Here is a 20,832-nt window from a genome sequence, read left to right as displayed (position 1 = left end):
AGCTCGCGGAGGAGAGGTGTTACATGGGAGTATCGGGAGACTTTTACAATTTCTGCTCCTCCTGACTTGTCTCTGGGTGTCAATCAAACAGCAGTTTCACCATTGGGCTCTCAGCGGGGACCCAAAACAGCAGAGATCACGGAGAGAGTTATGTCCGGAGCAGCTACCAAGATACTACCAAGAGAAAGATGACAAAGAGCCCCTTCAAAAGAGGTTGTTAGAATTGGTCTGGGCGATGGATGTAAATAAGAGAAAAGCATTAGAAGGAAAGAGAGATGGCTTTGTCTTTTTTATTTTGCTTATCTAAGTTAGAAAAGGCCTAGATAAAGAATATAGCAAGCTGCTAGGCTAAGGAGGTGAGCTAAAGTTAGGCTACAGCAGGGATCATTGCATATTGCTGCCAGATAATGAAGAAGAACCCATAATGAAAGTGAATAAATGACTAAGCACTTCACTGTTCACTTAATAACAACACAGTTGTTAACAACAGAGTTCTCTGTGTCCCGCCTAAACTGTTTTCCTCCCAAACTCTAATGACATACCCAGTATAGGTGTGCAACCTAAGTAGGTATAGGTATTGATATAGGGCTTATATACCACATGTGCAAGAGGTGTGGGTGTGGGTGTGTGTGCGAGAGAAAGAGAGTGCTTTTAATATATAGTCCTTCCTCAATTGGATTGGCTAATATTATGAATATTAGATATGGGGGCAATAATTAATAAGCTCAAATAAACAGTAACAGTATAGAACACGGGTAGGCAACCTTGTCTCTTTTATGACTCGTGGACTTCAACTCCCAGAATTCCTGGGATGGCTGGCTCAGGAATTCTGGGAGTTGAAGTCCACGAGTCATAAAAGAGACAAGGTTGCCTACCCCTGGTATAGGACAAATGCTACTTTTCAGGATGAGAGGATTTCAAACCATCAAGAATTTCTTAGATGATCTAGTGTGATGTTATTCTACTTTATAAGATGATTTAGGAGTTCGCATGTTTATGGCTTATTTTAAACATGGATAAAAGTAATGATGTCTTACATGATGTGTCAGCCTAGCTAGGCTAAGATTCATCAAGAGAAGCAAGCAAATAGTAGAGGGTTTTTTAAAATTTTATTTATTTATATCCCACCTTTATTATTTTAAAAAACATCTCAAGGTGGCAACTATACCCCACACACCTTCCTCCTCCTGTTTTCCCCACAACAACAACCGTGTGAGGGAGGCTGAAAGAGTGACTGGCCAAAGGTCAACCAGTTGGCTTTCATGGCCAGGGCAGGAGTTGAACCTACAGTCTCTTGTTTCCTAGTCTGCTGCTGCCTTAATCACTAGACCAAACTGACCAAAGATTTTTTTTTCTATTCCTGAAGCTCTTTCATAGGGCAAAGAACTTCCTCGAGTTAAAAACATTGAGTAATAAGTCTGCCGATTTTAGAAGGGAAGGCAGAACTAATTTGGCGTCACTAAAGATTACAACTTCCCAAAGTATGCATTTCACTTTCCAGACAGCATGGCTATTGCTGAGAATTCTAGGAGTTGAAAACTACTGTATACATCTGAAATTATTTTTTTGCTGAATTATTCTTTGCATTTCTCTGAATGTTTGATGCCCATCCAGTTCTATACATTTTAAAATATACTTCGGGGAAGATGGAATCTAGAATGTGCACAAGGAGTTTTAAAAAGCCAGTATTGAGCGGAAGAAAAAGTGTATTACAAAAATACCTGTAAGAATTCAATGAGTTTTTTTTTGCCTTACTTTCACTTTCATCCAGGATTTAAAACAGTGTGCAAAAACAAGATTGAACCTGTCTGTATCTGAGTACTTAACCATTGTTGTCTGTGGAAAATAATGTAGGATGGTAATTGGAATAATAAACTATGATTGAGGACCCCTAAGCCTGGAACCTTAGTGGGTATTTTTGGCATTGTCCTTTCACCTAGTCTGCCTAATCAGATCATTGTTGCAGGAAAGAAAATTCAGGAGGGAATGTTTTGTATGCCACCTTGAATTTCTAAAGGAAAGGTGAAATAAAATCCAACAGATCATCATAAAAAGGTGAAGCAGGAAGAGTATGCCTTTTTTCAAAAGCCTTTGGAGAATGAGTGAAATCAGAAAAGATAAATGTTGCGTTACATCAACCCCCTGGTATGTCTTTGCATGATTTGAGGTTATGGAATAATAATAGCATCAGAGATTTAGATGAAATTAGTGGAATTTAATGTTCTAGCAATCCTTGATGTGACATGCACTACTGTCAGCAGTATTATGGTTTGGTAACTAAAACATGTCTAAGAAGAAGAGCCTTGGTGGAGCAGTGGGCTAATGCCTCCTTAAGAAACACCAGCTGCCTGCAATTAGTGCAGGTTCGCATCCCACCAGGCTCAAGGTTGACTCAGCCTTTCATCCTTCCGAGGTAGGTAAAATGAGGACCCAGATTGTTGGGGTCAATTAAGCTGACTTTGTAATAATGCCGCTTGGGGGGTGTGTGAAAGCCCTAATAAGCAGGCATATACATAGAATGAAGGCTACTGCTAAGCTTGTAAGCCGCCCTGAGTCTTCGGAGAAGGGCGGGATATAAATGGATTTTTTTAAAAAAAGAAGAGTTTTTAAAAGCCACAGGTGCTGGCTGTTCAAGCTCTTTTCTTATCTGCTGTGATATGCTGCTGTATTTCCTTTATTCAGAGAGAATATACAGCAGTGTTTCTCAACTTTGGTAACTTTAAGATGTGTGGACTTCGACTCCCAGAGTTTGCCAGTTATCGTGTTTGCCTCTCAGCTACTAGATGCTGTTGCTAGATCTCTTAATTTAGGATGTAAATGACTACACTGTAGACAAAAAGGGTCACAGAGGTCTCATAAATGGAAATTGGCAGAAATTAGACCAGGAAGCAGAATGCTATAGATCAGGGCTTTTCAACCAGTGGTACGGGTACCACCTGTGGTACATTGGCACCTGGCAGGTGGTACGTGACCATCCTAGAAAAATGGTAGCGGGGGAGGGGAATGAGCTGAAGCGGTAGCAGCACCGCACAAGACTGAGCGAGAGATGGCTGGAGCTGCAGGGCTGTCAGGGCTCAGCGGAAGCACCAGGATCAGCTGTAGCTCAGTGCTGATCCTGGCGCTTCTGAGCCCAGAAGAAGCACCAATCAGCTGGAATGTTGCAGCATCTCCAGGGTCTTGTGATTTACATTCAGATGCTTGGCAACTGATTCATATTTATGACGCTCACAGTGTCCCAGGGTCATGTGAAGTGACCAAAACCTGCAGCAACCACCCAGCAGATGGGGGAAATAAAAAGCAAACACCCCCCCACACCCCACCCCTGCTGCCAATCCTCAACTAAAATGCTCACAACAATGAACACCTTGGATATGAGGAAGAGCGCCGCCAGGCAGGCAGGCAGATGTCTTGCTCGGCTGTGGCTTGGGGGGCACTTTTTTCAGTGCCATTGTAACTTCAAATAGTCACTAAGCGAACTGTTGTAAGTCGAGGATTATTTATTTATTTATTTATTTATTTATTTAATTTATATACCGCCCTTCTCTCAAGAGACTCAGGGCGGTTGACAGGGCAATACGTAAAAGACAAATACAAAAGTTAAAATTATTAAAACATGATTAAACAATGCCCATAGTACAAATAGTACAAATTTAAAATTAAAGTCATAATAACAAACCCACCCCATCCCATCAGGCCAGGCCCGCTTCCTTAAAGAGATGGGTTTTAAGGTCGCGCCGGAAGGAGCGGAGGTCGGGCGCCATCCGGAGCTCTACCGGAAGATGGTTCCATAAGTCCGGTGCACCCACAGAGAACGCTCTCCCCCTGGGGGCCACCAGTCGGCATTGTTTGACCGGCGGCACCCTGAGGAGGCCCTCTCTGTGGGAGCGTACTGGGCGGAGGGAAGTTGACGCCGGCTGCAGGTGCTCCCCAAGGTATTCTGGACTTCATCACTTTTTTCCTTTTTTTTTTTTTTGCATCATCAAGTTTTTGACACCTTGCTAGGCGACTGGTAGTACTCGGATGTTGCCATATCCTAAAAGTGGTATAATGGGTGAAAAGGTTGAAAAGCCCTGCTATAGATTCATGGTAATACGTTCATGTGGAAGACTGATTTCCACAGACGTGCATGAAAAAGGGTTGTGTATCTCTACCACAGAAAGCCTGTTTGGTGTAATAGTTAAGGCACCAGGCTAGAAACTGTGAGACAATGAATTCTAGTTCTGCTTTAAGCACAAAACCAGCTGGGTAGCTTTGGGCCAGTCACTGTCTCTCAGCCTAGGAAGGAGGCAATGGCAAAGCCACTTCTGAAAAACCTTGCCAAGAAAACTGCAGGGACTAATCCAGGCAGTCTCCAGCAATCAGACATGTTTAAATGGACGGAAAAAAACCTATCTATCACAGCCTTGAGAAAAGCTTGAATATAGTTTTTCATGAGCATTGTAAGTGTAACATATGCTATTTTTTTAAAAAAAGTGCTCTAATTTTGATTAGAGTGCTTTCACTGCCAGTTGAACTCTTCATAGCCTTAGTTGGAGGGGAAAAAAAGAAAGAAGTATGCAGATAGAATTACCTTAACTTTGTTTTGTTTGCCCCAGGTCATTACGTTCTTCGGGTTGTTTAGTTACAAGGGTGGTATTTGTTTTTGAATTCCTGCATTACAGTGCAGTGAAGTTATTCCTAACGTGACGGTCAGATGAGACTTGAAACCAAGCCTTTCCATTCTGAATATATGGTGCAACTTTCTTGGATTTATCCTTTTCGTACCGTCGGGGGTATATGCTTGATCGCTCTGACGCAACGAACAGCTTTATGGAGTTGAGCAAACGTTGTTGTTGCCACCACTGGTCAGCTGCTTTTCAGCCTGACCTAGCAGCTACAGAGAAAGAGCCTGGGTTGAACTAATGCATCTCCCCCCACCGCCTAACGAGAATGGCCCTGGAGGAGGGTGCTCAGGAACACGAATGGAGGGGGGGCATGCTTTCGCTAGCACCCACTCATTCCTAGGAAGATCCCGCTGCCGGGGCTCCCCTCTCAGTACCCCAACAAAATGGTCATGGAGCGTGTCAGCCAGAATCCACGGGGGAGAATTGGGAATAAGCAGGGCTTTTTTTCTCATAGAACGCTCAGAACGGAGTTCCGGCACCTTTTAGGCTGGTTGTATGACATGTGTGAGTTCCGGCGCCTTTTTCCTTTACAAAAAAAGCACTGGGAATAAGCAAGGGAAAGCTCGCTATTAACGCTAAGGTTGCTTTGAATGTGTTTTTCAAGTTGGCAGCTTTTTAAATGAATGGTTTTAAAGTGGCCAAGTTTGAGCAACACTGATTTAAAGCAACCTCAGGTGTGAGGGCTGGAAGGCAGAGGGAGGCAGAAAATGAAGTTATCAGGGCCCGGTGGTGCCACAGTTAGATGAAAGTGAGGAAAGGTTCTCGCAGTAATGGCCAGTTTATCCACTCTGTGAAACTGTGAGGGGGGTCAGAGCAGTGGCTCAAAAAGGAACAAGAGGTTTTACCATAAATAAAGGAGTCAAAGAGCCCAGGTGGACCAAGATTCCCGAGAATGGCTAATAGTCATCCATAGTCGTACATCATGAGTCAAGTAAAAAAAAAAAAGGTTCTCACAGAGTTATGAGGGAGTTATTCTGGCAAACTCTTTGATTCTCTGGACTGTTTTTTTCCCTGTACATTAGGAACAAATACGAGAATGAGTTATTATAAGATCTGGTGCTTCCTAAGCATACTGCCCAATCTTGTCATCTTAGAAAAATGGGTAATACTATAAAGAGAAGATGCAACAGACCAATATTGTTCAGTCACATAAAGAGGTTGCCAAGTGGTTCCTGTCAGAATTATGGCTAAAATATTGAAACAAAGAGCTAGTGTTTTTATTTCAGAATAACCACATGGGACACCCCAACTTTATGTAGCTATACTTCCTATAGAAATCTAGAAACGGGATTTCCTTCCCTTCAAAAAGCAATAAATCTACTTATATTGAATAAAAAATTCTGCTGGACAAAATCACTCCTTGCATTGGATAAAACTGGTCCTTCAAGGTCCCAGCAGAGAAACTCCCCACTCTGTGCTTTAATGGTAGATGTTTGAGCCAGAAAGTTAGGCAAAACTCTGCTGGTGATATAGGTTTTTTTCTGATTGAAATGTATTCTTTATCTTGGGCATCATGAGTCATCGTTTGTAACTTTCATTTTAACCCTTGTATGCTTGCCAGAGTAACTTTTGTGAGATGAATAGCCATGTTAAATAATGTTCACCCTTGTGGTGGTCCCTTTGTAACGTTCAAAAAAGTGCGTGCTCTGTTGCTAAGAAGTAGCCCATAATGATAAACTTCTTTTTTGTAACCTATCAGGATTACCAGATTATGACATTTTTTTCCTTCCTTGAATAGTTTATCATATTTTTGATCTTTCATGCAAAAAAAAGGATCCAAAGTACTTCTTGAAGCACTACAACTCTAAAAAGCGTAGGTGTTCTTCGAAAAGAATAGCAATGATGAAGTGGGGATTGGTTTTATTTTGAAACTCTCAGTCTTCCGGTCATACAATTTGGGGAAGGAGGAAGACACAAGTTCTTGTCCTTTAGATTGTTTGTTCTTCACATGTATAAGAACCAACTAAGGAGGAAAGCGAAGGCAGAATCTATTCTAATACAAAAGCCAGCCACGGTGTCATCCTGTTGTCTTATGAGCTTTAGGAAGAAGTCTATATTTTCATGCGAGCACAGCCTGAACATTGAACTTTGGGGCTAAAGCTGTTGGCAGAGCAGTGACAGATTGTTTTATATTCATTCCCTTAATGTCTGTCTCGTTAAGTACATTGTACTGGTGCATTCTTTTGGCAGACCTCATTCTCTTTTTCATTAACATGCACATTAAAGTTTTATGCCAAGAAAACTGGCAGTAGGTTTGACTAACAAACTCTGCTCTGTTCCCAACCAGTCAAGCCTTTGAGCGATAACATCAAAGCAAGAATTAAAACTAAATCAAGACACTAACAATCAAAAACAATATCCACGCATACACTATGCTGCCTATGATCGTAATAAAGATTGAATTGTTTTGATCCATGCATACATAAAGGTGAACTCCCACAGTCTGTTCGGGCATGGTACTGTTTGATTATCTTGTGAAATGCAGGAAAAGTGGGTTTAACATATCTCTACGGGAAACATGCTTCAAAACTTGGGGGCTACACAGAGAAGGAAACCCAAGATTTTCACAGTGCAAACAAGAAATATTCCACATTATCCTGGGATCTCCTAGTGCTCTAGCCTTTACTCAGAATAAAGATAGAAGATCTATTGCCCTATAAATATTGTTGACTCCCATCATCCTTCACTACTAAGGATGGCTTCAGGCTCTCCATCCTAACTCTAAATAAAGATGTGATGCATAGTAATATATCAAATGTTAATATCTCCTTTGCTTACTCATTAATACTTTCTCCTCTCACCCTACCTTGACTTCCAGAGCAGTTAGTGCTTGGAGCCTCCAAAGAACTATCTCGGCGCTGGGATAAGGACTATGATTCCTTTGTGCTTCCTCTGCTAGATGAACTGCAGCCATGCTACATCCTTTACCGCCTGGACACTCAAAATGCACAGGGCTATGAGTGGCTTTTCATCTCCTGGTCACCTGACAACTCTCCTGTAAGCTTTCAACTTATTCCAGGGGTGTCAAACTCAATTTCATTGAGGGCCGCATCAGCATTGCGGTTGCCCTCAGGGGGCCGGGTGGGTATGGCCTGGGTTGGCGTGGCCTACTGGGTGGGTGTGGCTAAAGTGCATATGGCCTACTGGGTGGGCATGGCCAGCTCTACATCATTCGCATCAAGGGTGCCTGTGGGGGCCTGGGCAGGAGTCGGACAGATCTGAGGGTCTCTGGCAGGAGGAGGGTCTCTGGGCCAGGGCCAAGGCAATGGGGGCCGTTCCCTCACTGTTTCCAGGATGGCTTCATGGGCCGCATGAAACCACTTCGCGGGCCGGATCTGGCCCCCGGGCCTTGTGTTTGACATGTCTGACTTATTCCTATTCATGGAATACAGGTTAAGAACATCCGGTTCCTGCTGAAGGATAAAAAATATGCAAGGTGCTCTTCAGAAACATTAAAGTTACTCTACTTCCCTTTTCCAATACAAAACCACCAATGCATGGGGGTTGCATGTGTGTTATATCTGTTTAATCCAGGGGTCTTCAAACTTGGCCTGGCTGAGGAACTCTGAGAGTTGAAGTCCACAAGTCATAAAAGGGCCAAGTTTGAAGACCCCTGGTATAATCTATACTGCATTCATTGCCAGCCAGGAACTTCCCAGGTGTTAATGATTCCCATAATCTCCAGTCAGCATAGAGCAGGGGTCTTCAAATTTGGCCCTTTTATGGCTTGTGGACTTCAACTCCCAAAATTCCTTAGGCACGCTGGCTGAGGAATTCTGGGAGTTGAAGTCCACAAGTCACAAAGGGGCCACGTTTGAAGACCCCTGGCATAGAATTTGACCATGGTAATCATGTATGCAAAGCTGCTTGGTTTAGAAGCAGTTGTTGCAAATATAGAACAGGTATTTCTCATTCAGTGCAGGCTCTCTCAGTCATAATGGAAGAGCTTGGAGCTCAACAGATCAATGGGAACTCAGAACTTTCCCCAGATGATTGAAGCAGATTATTTCTGATGTAATACAGCTGTTTCAACTTTGAAACAGGACATTCTGAATTTGAAACAATTCAGATGTGAACTATTTTACCTAATCTTACTAGTTGAATATGAAAATTAAACTCCAGTATACTAGAAGTCACTAAATTGGTGAAGATTACATTATTTGTTTATTAAACTTCAAGGCCACTCAACTTCTAATAACTGTGGGTGGCTTCACAAAATTAAAAGAACAACAATTCCACAAAACCAACATCCATAAAACAATAACTTTTCAAACCACCCTTCTAGATCTGCGGTAAAGGGGCAATTGTAATAATCTTAATTCTTCTCTTGGGAGAAGAGCTGGTTTTTAGAGAACAGTTGAAAATGAGCAAGAGGGGAGACCATGCAAATCTTAGGGAGATGATTTTCTAAAGGCAAATGCAGTGACAGAAGAGGCTCACGAGGTGACATTGATGGGACCTGAAGCAAGCCAAGTCCACTGGAGGGCAAAGGAAAACAGATTGTGCAGGACACAGTTGGTTCCTCAAATAGCTAGGCTTTATGCTGTGAAGGGCATTGTAAGAGAAAACCAGCAACTTGAATTGCATCTGAAGGCAACTGGTAATCAGTGCAATTTACCTAGCCGGGGTCTTATATTCCCATTATTGTCATGCTACAGTCTGGATCAGCAGTAGCTTCCGAGTAGTGTTCGCCCCAGGTTTCACAAGCCTAAGATATAATGGTATGAATCCAACAAATTGGATTACTTCCTTATGAGAAGTAATGACGTTTGCCCAGGTATGTTGTAGCATGTAATCAGGTTTCTGTAATCTGAATCAAGGAAGAACCCGCCTCATTAGTACTTGGAGAGAGATCACGAGGAAATCCCAAGGTTGCAGGTTAAACTGCCAAGTAAACTACATGGACCTTCCATGAAGTCATTGGGAGTTAACTCGAAGACCTACTTGCTTACTCAATGAAGTTCAGGGTGAAAGAAAAATACTTTCCGTCCATTTATATTAGTATTCAGTCTTTATTTTAATACCTTTAGAGATGTACTGTACATGGAGAAGATTGAGCACTACAAATCTTGTCACAAAGAGTTGTTAATGTTTAGTCTTGTTATAATGGGTTAAGCAATCTGTGATTATATTTAAAAGCTGGCACAGTCTTGGGGAAGAGACCTCTAGTTGTAGGAATTTCAGCTCTCAGAATTTTCAGCCTGGCCGTGCTGTCTGAGGAATTCTGGGAGTTGATCAACACATCCAGAAGGTGCTTCTGGGGAAGACGGAGCTAACAAATTTGTTTTGATACAAAAATTGGTTAAAAAATTCCCTGCAATTCCAAATATGAAAGGTCCTTTCTGATGGAATAATCCTGCAACTCTTTTTTTTTAGCCACAGTGAACTGGACTTCTGATAGTTAGCAGCCATGAATGTCTTCCCATAATTCATATTCTCTTCTCTTTCTCTCTGTGCAACAAGGTTAGACTCAAGATGCTCTACGCAGCGACCCGAGCGACAGTAAAGAAAGAGTTTGGAGGAGGACACATTAAGGATGAACTCTTTGGGACACTAAAGGTATGGCAGTTGGTCATATCCACTGAGATCAGGACAGTCGGAGTTGTAACCGTTGAGGTTTGGGGTCCTGCTTCTAAAAGCCAGACTAGAATTTGTCACCACTACTCATTTTGAAGGGCTTGCTTTAAGATTGCAAGGATTTTGACTGCATTGAAAAAAGAACTTGAGTTGTGTCTCCTGTTTTGCTGTATGAAGGTCCATAGAGGTCCTGTCTGATTCATCCTTGCAGCACATGCTCAGTTTCTGATAAAATGAATGCAGCGACTTGTGTACCTGACTTGAGACATAAGATAGGTAAAGATGTCTATGGAGATTCTCAGCCATCCAGGTCATGATTTTCCCAGAGGTGTTTTTTCAAGAGGCAATTGGACTCGTCTACAAAGAAAAATGAGAAAGTCCAGTTGCCTCTTGAAAAAGCACCTTTGGGATAGGGAAAGATGTACACAAGGTGATCTGTTTGTGCCATAAGAGGAGAGGTGACCATTTATATATCCTGTGGAAGATTGCTTGTCTCCAGCCTGCTTTTCTTTTGTCCTTCCTCAGTTATTTTGTTTGTTTACAACCTTCAGTTCAGAGGAAGTCTGGTCCCAAAGTCTTTAGGCTGCTTTGCTGACTATACTAGTTCACTAATTTGGAAGGCAAAAATTGGAATGCATGCATTGCATCAAGTCCCTTCCCTAGTCTCTTTTCTTTCCCTCCAAATTCAAATACAGTCATAACATGATAAAAAGAAAGGAGGAGTTTCATATTGTGGATTGGCATAAGTCTGGTTCTTAACTCAGAATTACTGATTATCTAAATGCTTTGTCTCCTGTCCAATATAAAATTTAACTAGCTAAGCTTATTTTACATACTGTCTGGAAAACCCATCGAAAATGCTTACAGACCTGGAACGTTTTTGAAAGTGCCAGAAGGGGGCAGTATTGCACATCAAGTGATGGTATATTAGATTATACACTACTGTACTATAAATGAAATATTCTGGATGTCTCTCTGCAAAGCTCTGTCATTCAATATAATTGTGAGATCCTCAAGCAGCTGTCCTCTTTACCACCATCTACTAGGGTTGTTTTGTTATTGCTTATTTACTGAACTTAATAGGCCTCTGGATCACTGAAGTCTCTTGGTGGCTTACAGTACTAAAATCAAAGCATTAAAACCCCTAAAAAGAACTAAAACCAGTATAATTAATAAAATGAACATTTAATCAAAGGTGAAAAAACAAAGATGCATTTTGAGGACTTTTTAAAAAGCTAATTAAGTGTGTTGGACTGCTCAACGCTAAAGGGAATGCATTTCAACGATGAAAAGCAGCAATAGAGAAGGGCTTTAAAATTCATCTTGTAACATTTTTGTGTCACCGTCAGCCAAGTCCCTGGACCCTAAAGGTGAACCTTCCCAGTGTGATCTCAGGAAGTATGGAGGAATAGCTTGAAAGTGATATTCTTTCAGATCTCTGTTGCCATGGAGAATTTTAAAGTAAGGACCAGTAATTTGTATTTAGTCCAGAAACAAGTTAGTACCAGTGCAGTGCAATAAACACAATGGTAATATGATTTCCTCACATTCTTCTCATAACCAACTTGGCCTCCCAGTTTTTGGTCAGATGAAGTTTCCAGTCTGGGCAGCTTTCAAGGCCCAACCCTGAGTGGGTAAAGGCAAACTTGAGGCAAATCACCTCAGATGACCTCAGCAAGTGACATTTCTTTTAAGAAGAACCATTGAGAAATGTGTCGTGGCACATTGACCTTTATATAATGCAAGTGGTACCCATGACTTATAATGACTTTCCTTCAGGATTCCTCAGGGTCCCTACTTCCATCTAATTTTTTTAAAAAATTAATTTTTAAAATGATGAATGGGAAAACTAACGTGTTATAGAACGCCAACCTCAAGCATCTTTTTGTATTTCCGAGAAGGCCTCTGAGCTGCAGCTCAGTCTTTTTTAGACCTCTTCCCTGCACCCTTTTAAACAAAAAGAGCTGAGATAATAGGCAACGTTCTGCAAGGGTAGAGGATGTTGCAAAGAACAATTTTGCCAGTTTGCATTGATTGGCATTTTTCTGGCCAACCAGACCAGTTAAGACAGCCATTTTATGAACGTTATCCTATGTTCTCCTTTGAACCAGTTTCATGCTTTTCCTGTGGTTGCTTTTCTGTTGGACCACAGGAAGACATCTCTCTCAGTGGCTACCAGAAGCATGTGTCTTCTTACTCTGCTCCAGCTCCTCTGACGGCAGCCGAACAAGAGCTTCAGCAGATCCGCATCAATGAGGTAAGAAGAAAGTTAACTGTGCTATTGATTATGCTATCATTGTTTCTTTCCAACTGCAATTTTCCCTTGGCGCTTTGTGTGGTAAAAATGTTCATGATGTCATTTAAAAGTCCTTCATTCCATTCAGGTGCAATTGGGAATAAAAGTTTGCTTTTGGAGGCTGTCCGATAGCCATAATAGTGTTTGCATTTTTCCATTTGGAAGGAACAGCTATGCGCTCCAGCTAGGAAAATGAAGCTCAAGATGCTTAAAAGGGAGATAAAAAGCTTCTGAAGTAGAGGAATATGCTGGTTGATGCTTCCAATCTCTTTTCTCATCACTTTTCCTTCTGTGTTTCATTGATATTTTTTTTTGCCGGTGGGGGAAATGGTTTCTTTCCTTTTCAATCCCATAGTTGTACAGGGAAAATGCCAAGCTTGCGGCTATCATTCCCAAGGTAGTTGCTATCCTTAGGTGACCTGCAGTACTTGAGCAGCCATATTTTTCTAATCAGGCTTTCATTGATTGATTGATTTCAAGTATTTCTGTATCACCCAACTCATATGACTCTGGTGGTTAGGGGTAGGTAAAGCCTGCCTTCCCAGTGACAAAGTACCACTTTCTTAAATCCTGGAGAAACTCAGGTTTCCTCCAGAAATAATGGCTGGCTACCATTATTTGGTAACATTTGATCCGGCTACCGTGAAGGAATGGCAATGCACATGTACTGAGTTCCTGTTTTTAGTCAGGTGGCGTAGGTTGCATGCTATTGAACATTCAGCTGTTTATGTGGTTGTTTATTTGTTAGTTGTACATCCCATCTTTCTTCCAAGAACACAACTTAATTTCTATGGGGATCTGGCTTCATTTTATCCCCCAGAAGAGTAACCCAATGAGACCAAGTTGCAGTGAGAGAGAGATTCCATGGCTAGGGGGGAACTTAAATCTGGCCCTAGTCCAATATCTGTGCCATTATGCCACAGGACTAGCAATATATGCTTTTTCTTACAGGCATATTACTGTCCTTCCTCACCTATAGGACAGCTGCCCCATAAGCAAAGGAAAAAGAATTTTTGAGTTGCCCAAGGGGCATAATGACATCATCCATAAGTGTAATGAAACATCATTTAGTGTGGACAATAGACCCAACTTTTTGTCCCAAGTTGATGTTGGGCTACTGATCCCACCATGCATATCTATGAGAGTATTGGCTGGGATGGAGAGGTGTTAAGCAACGTCCAGGATCTACCACTGTAAAGGAACACCCAGAAGGAAATGTGTCACGTATTGGTTTGGAGGTGGTAATCCCACATTAAAAGTAGAAGGTTGAACTAATCCAGCGGTATGAAACCTGAATCAAAACACTCATAGTAAAAGGATAGCACAGTATTACAGGTAGTCCTCATTTAACGACCACTCATCCGGTGACTGTTTAAAGTTAATGAATGAGTGGTACTGATGACGAGTCCTCAAAGATCCAACCATTGCAGCACGCGCACGCGCACACACACCCATGGCCACATGAGATTATAATCTGGGTGCCCGGCACCTGATTCGCACTTAGAATTCTGACATTGTTCCGCAGCTACATGATTGCTATTTGCAACCTTTCTGTCCCGCTGCACTTGTGCTCAGTGGGAGACAGTACAAGTAACTTTACTGGAGCAACTTGAGACCTTCCCTGCAGGCTTCCCCACTGCATTTGCTTCTGGAAAGCCGGCAGGGAAAGTTACGAATTGGAATCATGTTACTGTGGGATGACGGATTTATTTATTTATTTAAATTTATATGCCGCTCTTCTCCCTATGGACTCAGGGCGGCTCACAACAATAAAAATTAAAAAACATAGGATGAAAAGTTTCAAAAAAGAATTAAACAATAAATACAATAATTACAAGGGACGCGGTGTGGTTCCGTGGGTTAGGACACTGAGCTTGTCGATCAGAAGGTCAGCAGTTTTGGCGGGTCGAATCCCAAGTGTCGCGTAACAGAGTGAGCGCCTGTTACTCATCCCAGCTTCTGCCAACCTAGCAGTTTGAAAGCATGTAAAAATGCAAGTAGAAAAATAGGGACTACTACGGTGGGAAGGTAACAGTGTTCCGTGCGCCTTTGGCGTCTATTCATGCCGGCCACATGATCACGGAGACGACCTCAGACAAGCACTGGCTCTTCGGCTTTGAAACGGAGATGAGCACCGGCCCCTAGAGTTGGAAACGACTAGCACGCATGTGCGGGGGAACCTTTACCTTTACAATAATTACGTGACAATTTTAAAAACCTGATAAAAAACTAATTAAAAACCGTAGTCAGTCCAGACCCACTTGTTGGATGATGCAACGCTTCACAGGCTGTTCATGCACCCTCCCCCACCCAGCAGCAGCCATCCCCACTCCCACTGCACACGTATCACACCTTGCGCTGCGCCTGATCTGCCCATTTGCTTGCAAGCTGCCTGCCATCCTTACTTAATGACAACAACCGGAAGTGGCAGGATTGCCATTGCTTAGCATCGTGGTTACGTGTTGTTGTGCTTTATGACCACATACTTAGTGATGGAAGTTCTGGTCCAATTGCCATTGTTAACCAAGGACTACCTGTAGTTCATATGGATTTGAAGATTCTGTATACAGAAGGCACACCTGATAGCATTTTTCCAGTATTGCACAATAGCAGAGATCTCATATAGCGTTCTTTCCTGTCATTTCCTGAATTGGTCTTTGAAGTGTTGCGTTTTGTTTGTTTCCTTAACGCAATTTGTACATTGAGTTGAATAATGCTTAACCCGCCGGGTCTTGACTGTAGGACTTTCCCCTCCCTCTGGCACATGATTATCAAGTCACGAGATGATTTAGCAGCCGGGGGTGAGATCGCTGCTTGTGTGTTTCCATTTGCATTATTGGCCCAAGCTCTCTGGGAGGTTTTCATCTCCTACCGAAGCGGATGATGAAGAAACCTGAAAGCAAGCAGAAAGAAATTCCTCTCGTTTCTGCAGTCAACTTAGAACTGTGGTAACAATTGACTGGTATTATGTATGAGCTTTATGTCCCGCCTCTTCCCCAGTATCCCATCGTGGTGTAGCATTCTTACCTCCATTAAACGTGACCAGCCCTTTCCAGGAGATGCTGATCATATTGCCATAACCTTGGCAGAGCCTCGGGGCCGCCAGGAGACTCAAGATTTTGACTGCGGGATACGGACAGAGGTGGGACACGAGTCCCCACAGATGTAAACCATAGGAATAAGACTTCAAAGCCACCATGGCTATGCTGTCTTGAGAGAAAGTGAAGGGTGTGGAAATGGAAGGGCTTGTTGACTGAAGTACAAAAGGCATCTTCCTTTTTAAAGATAGAGAATGAAAATGACGGATAGGGCAGTAATGTAAGGAAAAGCTGGGAGGTTGGGCAAAAGAGTACCTTTCTTTCAAGTCAAGAAAGAGCATATTGATCAAATTACCCAAAGCAAAACCTCTGAAATTGAGATATACCATAGGTCTTGTCTTACCTATGACAAAACTGAGAAGGACTTAAAAGTTCTGGTGTGTGTGTGCGCGTGCGTGCGCGCACATGCTACTTTGATTGGGGCTGGAGTAGGCCGGGGATGGATTTGAGCGTTATTATTTCTGAATTCTCCAAATAATTCACTCCTGCCTCGTCCTTCTGGGTTGCTTGCCAAAACCTGAACTTGGAATATTTGCATGAGTTCACATTGGAGATCAGGTGGAAAGCTAGAAGTTGTTCATTAAGAAAGATACAAGCTTAGAGAGCAGTGTGCCTACTTCTCTTCGGGGAGCGGGGTGCAAATCCTTTTTGGGCACTGGGCCTAAAAGCATATCTCTTTCACGCGTTTTCGTAATCTGAATCTGTTGAACTAGCCTGTACCAGCTGTCAACCTAAATATTACTAGCGAGGGAGAACAAAGCGTCTTTATAGAGAGATCAGCCTTCCACCAGACCTGCACACGCATCAGGTGCAGCCAAATAGCCTATTTGGGCCCCCATCTGAGTAGGTAGCACTCCAGCCCTGCCTCGCCTCCCACCCATTCTGCAGCTTTTCTTTAAATATGACAGGCCTGGAGCTTAGCTTCCCACCACACTTGTGCACGGCTGAGTGATTCTGACAGGTTGTGAAGAGACTCCCTTTTGCTTATGGCTCCATTTCTGGGTCATCCTGCTTGTGATCCAGTGTCACTGGTGGCAGAGGAGACATCAGTTTTATTTTAGAGGATGCTCAGAGAATTGATTATCTTGCACGAAGCCTGACTAGACAGCCCAGATTTTTGCATTCCGCCCTCGCTTTTAATCTATAGGAATTGCCCTCAATTAGATCTAATTAAGATTACACCCAGAGCCATAACTGGTTACTCTAGATCAGCAGCCCCCAACCTTTTGGGCACCAGGGACCGGTTCCATGGAGAGAGATTTTTCCACGGACTAGGAACAGGTGTGGTTTTGCATGCTGCCTGCATCCCGCAGATGGCGCTTCACTTGTTTGTGCAGCCCAGTTTCTGGCATGCCGCAGACTGTTACCAGTTCATAGACTGGGGGTTGGGGACCCCTGCTCTAGATGCATCTTTCAAGGTGCAAACTGTACGGGGGCTGTGCTTTCCCAACCACGATGCCTTGCTCTGAGAAGCCCCTTGGACTGTTGTTTAGGATCAGCTGGTCAGCCAGCCAAAAGGCGAGGGTGATGCTGCTGCTTCTGGACAATGAGTGTGCAGGAGGGACTGGTGGATCTATCTCAACTGGCAGGTCTGCTTGAAACTTTTCTGCTTCTCCTCCAGTATGGTCCAAACTCATTGGAGAGCACTCTGCTGGTAAATTTACCATTTGAAGCTTGTTTTAATTTTGGTTTGATTGAAATAATTTTCTGCATCTGCCTTGTGGAATAAAATAGGCTGGATAAGTGTATCTATGGCATGCTTTCTGTCATTTCTTGCTGTTCTGTTTCCTTGAGTGAGGGAAGTACAGTGATTAAATTAGGTTATACTTGTGGAATGTGTTGCCTTTGCCACTGATTTAATAGGTGCTAACTTCATCAGAGGGACGCGGTGGCTCAGTGTGTTAGGGTGCTGAGCTTGTCGATCAGAAGGTCGGCAGTTTGGCGGGTCGAATCCCGAGTGCCGCGTAGCAGAGTGAGCGCCTGTTACTTGTCCCAGCTTCTGCCAACCTAGCAGTTTGAAAGCAGGTAAAAATGCAAGTGGAAAAATAGGGACCACTCCGGTGGGAAGGTAACAGGGTTCCGTGCACCTTTGGCGTCTAGCCATGCCGGCCACATGACCACAGAGACATCCTCGGACAAGCGCTGGCTCTTTGGCTTTGAAACGGAAATGAGCACCGGCCCCTAGAGTCGGAAACAACTAGCACGCGTGTGCGGGGGAACCTTTACCTTTACCTTACTAACTTCATCAGACTCTCAGACCTCTCTCAGGGCCTTAAGAGAGATGTGCTGTCTGTCTGTCTATCTCTCAATGACTAGAGTGCCTCTAGGTATTTTGTTATTATAGCCTCAAATACTAGTGCTAAATTCAGGCTTAGTTGAGCTGGATTGTGTCCAGGTATGGTAGCATTGCATTTAAAATGGGCCCAGTGCTCTTCAATATCTTCATCAATGATTTGGATGAGGGGATAAATGGGGAACCCATCAGATTTGCAGATGACACCAAGCTGGCAGGAATAGCCAACACTCCAGAGGACAGGCTTAAGATACAGGAGGATCTGGACAGACTTGAACACTGGGCGCTATCTAACAAAATGAAATTCAATGGTGAAAAAAATAAGGTTCTACATTTAGGCAAGGAAAACCAAATGCAGAGGTATAGTATAAGTGGTACCTTGCTCAATAGTAGCAACTGTGAGAAGGATCTTGGAGTCCTAGTGGACAATCACTTAAATATGAGCCAGTAGTGTGCTGCAGCTGCCAAAAAAGCCAACACAGTGCTAGGCTGCATTAACAGAATCAAGATCAAATGAAGTGTTAATACCACTTTATAATGCCTTGGTAAGGCCACACTTGGAATACTGCATCCAGTTTTGGTCACCACGATGTAAAAAAAGACGTTGAGACTCTAGAAAGAGTACAGAGAAGAGCAACAAAGATGATTAGGGGACTGGAGGCTAAAACAAATAAAGAACGGTTGCTGGTATTGGGTATGTCTAGTTTAATGAAGAGAAGGATGAGGGGTGATATGATAGCAGTGTTCCAATATCTCAGGGGCTGCCACAAAGAAGAGGGAGTCAAGCTATTCTCCAAAGCACCTGAAGGCAGGACAAGAAGCAACCTAGAACTAAAGAGAAATTTCCTGATAGTTAGAGCAATTAATCAGTGGAACAACCTGCCTCCAGAAGCTGTGAATGCTCCAACGCTGGATGTTTTTAAGAAGAGACTAGACAACCATTTGTCTGAAATGCAATAGGGTTTCCTGCCTGAGCAGGGAGTTGGACTAGATGACCTCCAAGGTCCCTTCCAATTCTGTTGTTAGTTTTATTGTTGTTTTTGTTGTTATTGTTGTTGTTAAAGATCTGCCAGGTTTTCTGCTTTCACAAAACAATGTAAGAAGCAGTTTCCAACTTTTTTTTTTAAAAAAAGTGACTACTCCATCAACTTAAAACTTTTTGAAGACAATCACAAATTGGGAATTATTCTTATAAAATCCTAGTGATTTATTACTCTCAACTCTATGCATTCTGCATTGCACTTATTGCACTTCATTCATCTGCAGAAAGTTGCTCTTGGGAAAGAGAGAACCGTTTACCTAATGTGAAAAATGATTCAGTTAGGACATTATTTCTTCCCATTCCCTGCTGATCACTTGCAATAATACCCTTATGGACTGTCATTGGTAAGCAGAGAATGGATATTACTGCTTCACAGTTTAATATCTTTTTCTTCTTCTTTTCCTCTACTTAAATTGTGGATTGCATCTGTGCAATACGATTTGCTTTGCCAGAAGCCCTGATGGAGATTTTTTTTTTCTGGGTATGCAAATAAATGCCCAGAGGACCTCAGGAAGTCCTTGAAGCTGAATTGCTGGGCCATTGAATGTTTACAGTTGCCTTGAAAATTCAAGGAGCTGATCTAAAGGGTTCTTCAGATAAATTGTTCAGGCCCTCAGTGCACTCCGTTGGCAATGTTAGGAATGCCAGCTGGATTGGTCAGATAGAATGTCTTGACTTTTACATTTAAATAAGGAACATTAGGAGATTAGGAGATAATCTCCTAGCCTTGAACCATAGGTTTCCTGGAAGCCCGACCTGTTGATAAGAATTGGGTGTTGTGGACAGTTTGGAAAAGCTCAAGCTTAATCCCAAATCCATTTATCAAACTCTGAAATTCTTTAGAAGATAAGAGGGCTTGTTTCAAATACATGCAAGTCAATGGGAAGTCAGAATTTAGGATAATTATTCAGAGTGGCCATTAAGTCAGTTCCAAAAAGAGTAGGATGCACTTTCCATTTAGATTATGCAATATTGCAATTGCATTATTTATGTAATTGTGTTTCTGAGTGTGCATGTGTGCACACTTGCTTGATCCGTTGCATCTTGTTCTTTAAACTGCTCTGACAGCATTGCTGAAGAGGAGCATGCAAATGAATTATGTTAAAATGAATTGCTGCAGTAGATATATAAATGTCTAAGGATCTTCATTTCTTATTATCTTGATTTGTGGTTTGATAAAGTGCTATTAGTTTTATAAGCACTTTGGCAGTGGAATATTGATTGAAGTAATATTTTATACCTTTGGCCCTAGATCATCTTTGCTCTTCAATCATTTATAGTAACCTGATGGGCAATCAGTCCTTCATTATACATTGAAACATGACTATTCAGAGATTCAGAAATTCAGAAATTCAGAGAAGAGCAACTAAGATGATCAAAGGCCTGGAGGCTAAAACATACGAGAAGAAAGGCTACGGGACTTGGGTTTGGCCAATCTAAAGAAAAGAAGAAATAGGGGAGACACGATAGCAGTGTTTCAGTATCTGAGGGGCTGCCACAAGGCAGAAGGGGTCAGCTTGTTCACCAGAGCACCAGAGGGAAGGACAAAAGAAACAGTGGTTGGAAACTGATCAAGGAGAGAAGCAACCTGGATTTAAGGAGAAACGTCCTGACAGTGAGGACAATCAACCAGTAGAACAGCTTACCCCCAGAAATCGTGGGCGCCCTATCACTGGAGATCTTTAAGAAAAAACTAGACAATCACCTGTCTGAGATGGTGTAGGTTCTCCTGCTTAAGCAGGGGGCTGGACTAGAAGACCTCCAAGGTCCCTTATTTCTCCTTTCACAGCACTCTTGGATACAGCACAGAAGCCTTTATCTATGGTTTTTTCATTTTGTCCGATTTGGAAACTATAGTTGTT

General features: G+C 42.6%; 1 protein-coding gene across 1 annotated transcript in view; it reads left to right on the top strand.

Moving 5' to 3' along the window:
• Positions 1–20,832, top strand: part of TWF2 (twinfilin actin binding protein 2) — a 69,640-nt gene that overhangs the window by 33,788 nt on the left and 15,020 nt on the right. Inside the window, exons 3-5 of the mRNA XM_083353415.1 lie at positions 7,483–7,661; positions 10,128–10,223; positions 12,394–12,498. Of these exons, the coding sequence (XP_083209541.1) occupies positions 7,483–7,661; positions 10,128–10,223; positions 12,394–12,498 (380 nt within the window). The remainder of the gene's footprint in view (positions 1–7,482; positions 7,662–10,127; positions 10,224–12,393; positions 12,499–20,832) is intronic.

Source organism: Vipera ursinii, assembly GCF_947247035.1.
Source record: "Vipera ursinii genome assembly, chromosome: 2".
NCBI classification, from domain to species: Eukaryota; Metazoa; Chordata; class Lepidosauria; order Squamata; family Viperidae; genus Vipera; species Vipera ursinii.
The sequence above is the reverse complement of the archived record's forward strand: the minus strand, read 5'-3'. Positions and strand labels throughout refer to the sequence as shown.